General features: G+C 37.7%; 1 protein-coding gene across 9 annotated transcripts in view; it reads left to right on the forward strand.

The window, feature by feature from the left end:
* The window catches only part of PER2 (period circadian regulator 2), a 42,759-nt gene extending 32,141 nt beyond the window's left edge, over window positions 1–10,618 (forward strand). For all 9 annotated transcript variants that reach the window (XM_048955269.1, XM_048955271.1, XM_048955266.1 and 6 more), the window contains 7 exons: window positions 685–858; window positions 1,109–1,369; window positions 2,827–3,677; window positions 5,554–5,740; window positions 6,256–6,448; window positions 7,015–7,165; window positions 8,205–10,618. In XM_048955269.1, coding sequence (XP_048811226.1) covers window positions 685–858; window positions 1,109–1,369; window positions 2,827–3,677; window positions 5,554–5,740; window positions 6,256–6,448; window positions 7,015–7,165; window positions 8,205–8,354 — 1,967 coding nt within the window. In that variant the 3' untranslated portion in view covers window positions 8,355–10,618. The remainder of the gene's footprint in view (window positions 1–684; window positions 859–1,108; window positions 1,370–2,826; window positions 3,678–5,553; window positions 5,741–6,255; window positions 6,449–7,014; window positions 7,166–8,204) is intronic.
* The last annotated feature ends 339 nt before the right edge of the window (window positions 10,619–10,957 follow it).

Here is a 10,957-nt window from a genome sequence, read left to right on the forward strand (position 1 = left end):
CAGCTTCTGCTGTCATCTGTAGTCTCTGGCAGTTCTAGTTGATAGGCAAGGGTGGGGATTTGGGTTAGGGTTAGGGTTAGGTTAGCTTCTTGTTGCACAGGTAACTGTGAATGACCAGGTAAACAGCATATACTAGTCAGGAGAAGGCTAACTTCAAGTCTTGCACTGAGAGTTTTGCTGAGTGTTTATACTGGAGAAAGAATGTTTTGAGAATGCTTCATGAGGCATTGATGTGACCTCTGCTGGAGCATTGTGTACAGCTTTCAAGTGAGAGAACTTAAATAGGCAGATGCTTAGAGCAAAACTTAACATCTGACAGCTAATAACCAGCTATGTGAGAGACTAACACAAAGCAAGATGGGAACTGGAGGGACTTCATCTTAGGCTGGTGAAGGCTAGAAGCTTCCAAAGTCAAACCATCAAAGAAGAGTAATGCCTAGGAAAGATCAAGAGGTCATTCACTGGAAAGACTTGGCTTAACTGTATTTGAGAGTAGAGGATTAGATTTATTTGCCCAGATGTTATTCTATTCCTCAAACGTTCTTGGTAAAACATGTGAGATCAATTGAAATATTCACTTTTTATCTTGCTAAGCACAAGTAAGCCTTTGCTGTTCTGCAACCTTAGCAACATATTGCTTATTTACATATGTAATTTCCTTTGTTTTTCTATTTTTTTGAATAGACTCTACGGTGTTGAAGGCGTCTGGTAAAGCAAGTGGTCCCCCAGTAGTTGGTGCTCACTTAACTTCTTTGGCCTTACCTGGCAAACCTGAAAGTGTTGTATCGCTCACAAGTCAGTGCAGCTACAGTAGCACCATTGTTCATGTTGGAGACAAAAAACCACAACCTGAATTAGGTATGATTTCTGCTAGTGTGTCATTGCCAAAATACTGATTTCCAGCAAGTATAGCCTCAGAAATGAGAACACCTGGTACCTATTTGTTAACTTGCATTATTTATAGCTAAGGTGTTCTCATGGAAATTGAATAAATAGAGACAGAACTTATTATATTAAACTTTCAAAGAGAAGTTACTGCAGTTTGTAGTAGCTTAAATTGCATATACAATTCTCTGGATCATGATTTTTATTCCTTCCGTTTTTGTAGAAATGATAGAAGATGGTCCAAGTGGAGCAGAACTCTTAGATAGCCAACTTCCAGCCCCTCCATCGAGCTCTACGCACGTAAATCAGGAAAAGGAGTCATTTAAAAAACTGGGACTTACAAAGGAAGTCCTTGCTGTGCATACACAAAAAGAAGAGCAAAGCTTTTTGAATAAGTTCAAAGAAATCAAGAGATTCAATATTTTCCAGTCCCACTGCAATTACTACTTACAAGATAAACCTAAAGGAAGGCCTGGTGAACGTGGTATGGCAATAGTTTTTTTTTTTTGTCTTTGTGTATGAAGTGAATCCTGTTGAGAGGATATTTGCATTTTTTAAGTGTTAGGGAGCCACTGTGACCAGTGGCAGTCGCATGCTATGTTTAAGTCTATAGAAAAATTCTGGTGACGGCCTTGCCTTGAAGATTGAGTGGAATATAGCTTTAAATATAATAGTTAATGTTTCAATAGCTACTAATGTCCTAGCTATCAGTTCATAATATTATTATTGTTATGCATCTACTTTCAAGAGACAAATGCAACTTCAGAATGTTTTCTCTCCTGTCTGTGCTTGTATTCTCTTGCTTTTCTGGTCCTTCTGCCTTTCCATCTTTCAGTGCTTTTTTCCAGCTGCTTTCATTTACATCCAGTTAGTCCCATTTCACTATTGTGTCACTGGTGGAACAATCTAACTGTATGGTTGCCATTAAGTTAATGTCAGTGGGGGGTGGAAGTGGAACAGGCTATGTGTAACAGTGAGTGTTTTGTTCTGTTCCGTTAGGGCTAGGAACTCAAGATGATATTTCAAGAGTGCTTGGTACTGACCTGACTATGTTTCCATTTTGGTTCTGTTTGGAAGAGAAGTCATACTGAGAAGCATTTTCTTGCCAATTCTTGTATCTTTCATTTTTGATATGCATAGAGATATGCGGGTCCTTGATTTAGGAAGCATGTTCTGGAACACCGAAGTGCTCTGTGTTCTCTATCCTTGATAAACTTTCAGGCTGAATAAGCCTTACGCAAACTAAAAGTTGGAACAGCTTTTAAATATTTAAGTACTTAAACATAAAAGATGACTGATGGATTTATTCATGTCTGTAGAGATGAACTGATAGCCTTCACCTAAGGAAGAGCTGCTTGGTGCTGACTTCTGAAATAAGATTCTGTACTTTTCTTGCAGAATTTATGATGCTTCAGTGCTCTTTCGGCTCACAAAAGAAAATTCTTTTGTGTACTTTCTCTTTGCTGCTTTTAGTTCTTCACCTTTTCAGTTACAGACCTGTACAACTCTTAACTCTCCAGAAGCGCTTTCATTTGTGTCCTCTACTGCTTTCATTGTAATTGCTGTATTGATTCAAGCAGCTTCTCTGGGAGCCACTGTTTTGCACTGTTGTACTGATTGGGTGGCACGTCTGAGCCTTAACTGATCCACTTCTATTCTTATTGTTTATTTTCTTTCCCCTAAGTCATGTCATCAAGGTTTATCTTGCCTGGTTTGCTCAGCTCTTTTGCTAGAGGTAAAAGTGAATCTGATCTCTTCCCCCATCCTTCCATTTGAGTGGACAGACTTAAAATCCAGAACTACAGTTTTGAGCAACTTCTAGGGATGCCAGAGTGTAGGGGATCCATCACATTGCCAGTAGGCTCCTTCCTGATGCATGTTTTCTTTGTTGTTCTTGGTTTTTGTTGGGGTTTTTTTTGGTCATTGTTTTTGTTTTTGCAGGTGGCCGTGGACAACGAAATGGAACTTCTGGAATGGATCAGCCTTGGAAGAAAAGTGGGAAAAATAGGAAATCAAAACGCATTAAACCACAGGAATCTTCAGACAGTACAACTTCTGGAACTAAATTCCCCCATCGCTTTCCTCTTCAGGGTTTAAATACTACTGCTTGGTCACCGTCGGACACTTCACAAGCAAGCTATTCAGCGATGTCTTTTCCAACTGTTATGCCTGCATATCCACTTCCTGTTTTTCCAGCAGCAGCAGGGACTGTGCCACCAGCTCCTGAGACTTCAGTCTCTGGTTTTAATCAGCTGCCAGACTCGGGAAATACTTGCCCTATGCAACCGTCCCAGTTTTCTGCCCCCCTTATGACACCTGTTGTAGCTCTTGTGCTCCCCAACTACGTCTACCCAGAAATGAACAATAGCTTACCTCAAACGCTTTACCACAGCCAAGCCAATTTTCCTACCCATCCTGCTTTCTCATCTCAGACAGTATTTCCAGCGCAGCCTCCATTCACTACCCCTACCCCTTTCCCACAGCAGGCATTTTTTCCAACGCAACCATTCCATTATAATCCACCAGCAGAAATTGAAAAGGTTCCTGTCGCAGAGACACGAAACGAGCCATCCCGTTCCTGCACTCCACAGTCAGTGGGTCCTCAAGACCAGGCTTCACCGCCTTTGTTCCAATCAAGGTGTAGCTCTCCTCTGAATCTTCTACAGTTAGAAGAAAACACAAAAACTGTGGAAAGTGGAGCTCCTGCGGGTTTGCATGGAGCTCTAAACGAGGAAGGAGCCATAGGCAAAATCATGACAACTGATGATGGTAGTGGAAAGGGATCCCTACCAGTAAGTATGTTGATGTTCTTTTTTGCGTGTTTTCCTTTTAAAATCTTGGCACTCTATGAATATTTAAGGTTGTTAAAATGTAGAGATACCCACAGTGGATCTTCTTCCCTCTTCTGTTTTCTTCTCTCTGCTTTATTGTTTTCAAAACTCACTTGTGGACCTTACGTTCTAATAAGTGGTCTGTAGTCTCTAGAGATGGAGTCAGTGAACTCAGATTTTGGTAGACTGAATAAATGTGAAATCCAGTTGTTTGAATAATGTTAACTTCTAAAGCTTAAGACAGTCATCTTGTTCTCCTGAAGTTACCCCAGGAAACTTGAATATGAATCCAAAATCAGTTTTGCTCTGCTTCTTCTAATGCGAGTGCTAATGCATTCATTGAGAAGCACTAAAATAGATTTCAAATTATTGGTTCACTTTTTTTTTAATGTTTAGCAAAAAGTTTTTGGGTAGTGCATTTCTGAGAAGAGAGTGAGGGAGAAGCAATCTGTAACTGAGATCTTGAAAGAAGCTGATATAAAGAAAATCATCTTTGTTTACAATCAGGTAGTCAAAATAAACTATGAGATATTGCTTGCAGACATTAACTATTTTGTTTTCTTAGTGCACTGTCCCCTAAAGCTGTTTGATAACTTCAGCTTCTTTTCTTGGCTCGTTTAAATTTGATGGATCAATTAAACTAATAATCTGACAAACCTTGGATGGAGTGCTGTGTCTGTAAAGATTTCTATGATGATGATATAGACTAATATATTAATGTTGTCTACAGATTCTGCATAGTATCTTTCTGAATGCTATGTCACTGATGGGATGCAACCTAAGCCTTCTAGAATGTCTTCCTGCCTCTGCCTTTTCTTCTAATGAGGGTTGTAACTGTTCACTGCATCTGGCAGTGCATACAGAGTACAATTTGAGTTCAGTGCTGTGTGAAGGAAAGCAGGCGTTGGAAGGTGTGGCTCTTACTGGCATGCCTGAGATCTGACCTGCTCCAAGTAATCAGTCATAGAGCATAATTAATGCTGATGCTAACAGCTGGTTAGGTGACTGCTGTATAGTTTGTCATAAGTATGTACCAACGTTGGAAATTGCGGAGGAGGAAGGACAAACGTACAAACCTGCTTGTTCCCCACTCTGAGGAACTTAGTTTCTAGATGATTAATTTGACCTACCTAATAGTCTTGATACTGATTCTTAATGAGGATTAACAGAGGGGGAACAGAAAGGAATATGCTTATATTTGCTTTTCTTGTGAAACTTCCAAACTTTATTGACATCATGCAAAAACTTTCTGTGTTCTGTTATTGCGTGCTTGCTGCCTCATGATCTTGAGAACAAGTGTGTGTGTGTAAAATATATAATGTGACATACATAAAACACTTTGTGCAGTAGTAAAGAAGTGCATCTGTGACAGCCTGAAACTAATTGCGTGCTCTGAGATGTTGCTACTGGATTAAAATAATCTTGATAACAAAAATTAATACTAACAATTTGGATGGGAAATCCTTTTGAATTCCCTCAAAAGGCTATTTCCCATTGTTCAGAAATGTGCAAAATATTACTTTCTGTAATTTCATCATCATTATGTGAACATGAAGGCAAAGCAGGCATTAGTTCAGGAAAGCACTGAGGATATATCTGAAGCTAGTTCTTGTATTACAAAGTATTCTATTAAGTTCTTCATCAACGTTAATTTCTGAAGTTCTTCAAGCCAACTTTTAATGAGGGTTAGCAGTGCTGTAACTGTTTACGTTGACAAACAAAAAGCAGTGTAAGCTTAGCAGAATACCGAGTGAGGTGGATTAATACTAAATGTGAGGAACTGGAGATGAAATGACTGTAATTTTCTGTCGTTGTTTCCCTCCTCTCCTGTCTCCAGGCTGAGTCTCCAATGGATGCTCAAAATAGCGATGCGCTCTCCATGTCCAGTGTCCTGCTTGACATTTTACTTCAAGAAGATGCATGCTCAGGCACTGGCTCAGCTTCATCAGGGAGCGGAGTGTCTGCAGCTGCTGAATCTCTCGGGTCCGGATCTAATGGCTGTGACATGTCAGGGAGCAGAACAGGTAACACAGGCAGTGAATACTCCTAGCATGTTAGGAGCATTGCAGTATGATGTACTACAGACATCAGGTGAACGCTGAGTGCTTCATGGAAAAATCACTCCTGTATTTCATCTTCATTCTTCTTTTTTTTTCATTGCATCACATGACAGTCCTCTCTACTATGATTTACAGTATAGAACTTCTGATTTTTTTGTGTGCACATAGTCTATAAAACATTTCATAGGCATGATGGAGTAATGAGGAGGGAGTACCATAATCCTTGGTGTTTCAAATTTATTTTGGTTTAGTTGATTATTCTATTGCAACTTCATAGAGGTTGAGCTTTAATGATTGGGTTTTAAAAAAAATGTTGAAAATACTACCTAAGTGGGGGGTACCTTTTTGTTTAAAAATGAAATACAATGGTGGTGATGTTTTATGCTTTCAATTCTTTTTAACCGTTTCTAGCTTCAAAAATACTGAACTGATCCATGCATTTGATAATTGCTAATGAATCTTTAATTTCTGTTTTAAAGGGAGTAGTGAAACCAGTCATACCAGCAAATACTTTGGGAGTATCGATTCTTCAGAAAACCATCATAAAACAAAAATGAAGGCAGAAATAGAAGAAAGTGAGCACTTCATTAAGTATGTTCTTCAGGATCCAATATGGCTTTTGATGGCAAACACAGATGACACCGTTATGATGACTTACCAGATACCCTCTAGGTAATTCCAGTACCTCAGTACTTCATAAACTGCGGGGGAGCGGGGGGAGCTGAATCTCTGTCTCAATAGCAGACAACCTGTTTAAATGTTTAAGTCAGTGTCAAGAATCATTGCTCCCTTTCTGTCTCTTGCATACTACCTGAGAAGTTCTGGAGAAGAATAACTGTGTATATTTTTTGGAAGCTAATGCATATCTCATGTGCATCTAGTGTCTGATTCAGGTTGTCCTGCTGAAAGAGAGCTCGGAACTCACTGCAGCAGCTGCAGAGGGGCACTGAACTTCTTTGTTTCACTGAAAGTACTGTCTTAATAGCTCTAAGCAAGCCATTCTCAGTGGGATTTGGAAGGACAACAAGCCAGCAGAGATGCGTTGAAGTTTAGTTTTCTGCAAATGTAGAATGATGATGAAATCACTCTTTATTTTTTTCCAATGTCAGATTTGTAAGCTTAAAAATTCAGAACAAAAATAGTTTTTTAAAAAAATGCTTGTATTTGATTGTGTAACTTATGTAGGTGTCAAGTCCTAAAATAATTGGAGCTCAATTTCTGAATGCGTTTCATTTTAGAGATTTGGAAACAGTTTTAAAAGAAGACAAGCTGAAATTAAAGCAAATGCAGAAACTACAACCAAAATTTACTGAAGACCAAAAAAGAGAGCTTATTGAAGTTCATCCATGGATCCAGCAAGGTGGACTGCCAAAGACTGTTGCTAATTCTGTAAGTTTAGATTAGTTTGTTATTTTTGCACGTATAACAATGCTTGTTATTAGCTGCCTGTGTTAGTTTTCCATTCCTGTTTGGAAAGTTTGGCCAGTTATACTGAGAAAAAGTTAAAATTGAACTTGCTTGCAGTGGTTTCTGGCTTGATTTAACTTACCAGAAATCTTCCCAGTAGAAAAGTCAATGTAGTAGTGAATTTGGTATAAGAAATGTCCTTGCTATTTCTAGTTTTGTTGCATCTCTTAGAAATTATGTATCAATGCAGCCAGCAATTTCATTGCTTAAAGCTTTCATATGACATGAAAAACACGTTTGTTTTGTGCATAGAAACCTACACCTACTTCTTCCTTGAAAGTGAGCAATGAATGGGAATACAGCTTTCCTTCTCTGTACTGAATTTTTCCTACAGGATCATCTCTTGTTTAGATTGTAGATTAATAGCTCAGGAAACAAATTGGGAGAAAAGAAAAGAATCTTTGCAGCTTTATTGGTTATATGTGAATTTTACTTACAAGTAACTGATTGCATTCCATTTCCCTAAGCTCTCCATCGTTTGCAGGTTTTTTCAGATAAACTATCAAATGCAGAGGCTCTCTTTATTCATGAATGTTTCAAAAGTGAATGCAATAGAATTTAAATAGATCCTTCTCCTGTTATTAATGTTACAGCAGCATTAATGTGAGAGCATCCGACAGGTGTGAAACTACAGTTGCTTCAGTCTCTTAAGTAGTGCAGCTGATGTGAGTGTGTAAACATATAAGTGTTAGCAATCAAATGTAGGAAGAATTTTATAATGCTTGTAAGATGTCGGAATTGTAAACGTTCTGTGATGTAACTGTTCATAGTAGAGTTTTGGGTACCTCGTGTTGATTTACTACGTGTTATAAATTGTGTGGGAGCAGTTGGGGAATGGAATACACCTGAGTGTAGCACAGATGTACAGGTTCCTTTGGAATCAGGGATCACATGCAAATGGACTGATGTTTAGAAAATGCTCTTTTTTCTTTGACTTCATGTTTTTTGTGTTTTGTTTTAGGAATGTATTTTTTGTGAGGACAATATACAGAGCAATTTTTATACGTCATATGATGAAGAAATCCATGAAATGGACCTTAATGAAATGATTGAAGACAGTGGGGAGAACAATCTGGTTTCCCTGAGTCAAGCCAGTGAAGAACAAACATAGCCTTTGAGCCTGTTGCTTTTAAAGCTGCTTCAAAATTACAGTGATGATCCGTTAAGGTTTTAATCTTGTTTGCAGCAAGATGAATCCGGTTCATAAAACAATGTTTTTCTTGCTCTAAAAGAGTCATTTGTGAAAGAATCTCTTTTTAAATGGTGGCAATCTCTTCCCAGTAAGGACATTGTTGAAGATGGTATATCTTTTATTTAATGAAAAAGACTCATATTTTGCACTTATGCCTCAAGTTTTTCTTTGTAAACTATAAAAGCTTTCATTGATGCCTACTGAGTGGGTCAATGAGTACTGTGAGTACTGAAAATCCCTTGTAAACATATAGTTCCTCAAATCTTTGAGTAATGGTTCAGCGTTATGAATTGCTCTAGGAATCTTGCTTAGAAGCTCTTTAGCATTGCTCTTAATGTTTGAAGTGGTCCAGCATAGTAGAAGAAATAACCTTCAAGAAAATCAGTTCAAACTTGCCCTTTTCATACCAGTTGACCCATCCTCTTTGTTTCCTATAGTTTTACTATGGGAACTTTTTGCCTAAGAGAAACGTTAAGCTAATTTTCTAAGATGACCTTGGGTTAAAATACTTACATGGATACTTAAGAAAGCGTAGGTGAGTGCTGACAACTCTGTAGCCTTTTGTTTCAATGGACACTGCAATTCTATGAACTGCTTGTTATCCTAAAGCATGATTTCTGAGAATTTATACACAGAAAATCTGTGCTAAAAAATTTAAGAACACACAGGATGACCATGTATGATCCAGTGACTGAGACGAAACGTGGTGTGACCTTAACCTTTATTTTTGGTCTGTTCTGTTAGGGTGTTGGCCGTCCGTTTTTCTGTTTGGCTAAACAAACATCAAACTTGCATGTGGCAAGAGAGGGTTAGACATTTCTCATAATTGGAAGGTTTTTCTTACAAAGAGATGTTGAGAATACCATTGACTTTCACAGATTACATAATCTAGCACTTGGTGTGGCTGGAGTCCTTTCTTGTCGAGGATTAAATTTTAATGCCTCAGCGATTGTATCAACTTGAATAATGTGTACTTTGTCCTTGTGTTGTTTGTACGTGTTGGATGTGGGAAGAGAACAAAAGAGAGTAACTATCAGTATTGATTAGTTAGAAGAAATCTAGTCGCAGCATTGCTAGATGTCAGCTTGTAGGTCTTGGGGGTTAAAAACGTGGAGAAACTCAATTAACTTTGCTATGTTTGTCTTAAAATATTTTTCATGAAAGTTTTTTTTTTTTTAATATTAAGATAACATTTCTATTCACTGAAATTTAAAGTTATTTTCATTATGTAGAAACGTTTCTCTTTGCATACAAAGAGGACGTGAAGGTAGATCTGGCACCATAAAAACATGCTGAAGCGACTGGTATTTGCTTAGTGGAAGAAATGTGTGAATTAATTATTAATTGGACAGTGTCATAAGGAAACTTGCAATGGAGACAGGTTCTTCAGTTAGAATGTGTGCAGTTACAAAACAAGTAGAATCACCACTTCAAAAGCGAGTATCTTAAACATAGTATGAGACACTCATCAGTATGATCTGGTTCCTGTCTTTAACAGTTCTGCAAGATCAAACTTCAGTAGATGTATATAAACTGAATGAGAAACATTAAAATGTTGGTGTTCAAGTCCAATATATTAAATGTTTCAATCATAAATGGAACAGTGCAGCTATACCAGCATATTACATATTCCTTTTTTGTGTTTTATTACATGTAAACACAAGTAGTTGCAATTGGACCAGGGTTTGGGAAAAAATCAAAGCTTTATATATAAAGGAGTGCATCATTATTAAACATTATTTTCAGGGACTTCTCAACCACTTTGTGAACTTCTTTGCTTTAGCATGCTTTTTTTTCTGTTGTCTTTTTGTTCTCATTTCTTTTTTTTCAATGACCATCTTGTAAGCATAACTTAGTGAAAGGAAGAGAAAAGTATATTTAGAGCATTTTGTGGATGTGCTTAATTACGGTCTTATTCTTGCATCCTTAAAGTGTTTGCATTTACAGGGTGGTATTAAATATTTTCCTGTAACTTTAAATCTACATGCCTCCATTTATAGATAAGATTCTGAAGCTGTAATTTTTCCAAGCTGTTGTAAGATGATTTATTTGTGATGACACTTTGTCAACATGTCAACAATGTTTTCTGTACACTGTGCAATATATTTTGGTTTTGCCACTTGTGACTAATTTTTATGACTTTGCTTTTTAGAAAACTGGTAAATAAAACAGATTTATTTTTAGTTGTCTTTCTGTTTCTTGAGCTTTCTGCTCCATGTAAGAAGCAAAAAATACACATATTGCAGCTCGGTTCTGAGCTGGTACCCCAAGAACTTGCAAGCTGTGTTAGTTGCCACAAGTTAGTTGTGGCTTATTATGCTGAATTGCTGGCAGTTTGACTTGAAAGCTTAGTGATGAAATGTAAGGCAGAATCTTTAGACTGACCAGCTGTTCTGAAAATGTGTGCAAACTAATACCTAGAAGAGGGTATGTGGCTGAGTTCTGTGTGGTGTCTGAAAGCAGCAGCTGCAGGTGTGCTGTCCTTTTCACTTTGTTTAATGTCATCTTTAAATACTACTGTT

This window comes from Lagopus muta, chromosome 9 (genome assembly GCF_023343835.1).
Source record: "Lagopus muta isolate bLagMut1 chromosome 9, bLagMut1 primary, whole genome shotgun sequence".
Classification (NCBI taxonomy): Eukaryota; Metazoa; Chordata; class Aves; order Galliformes; family Phasianidae; genus Lagopus; species Lagopus muta.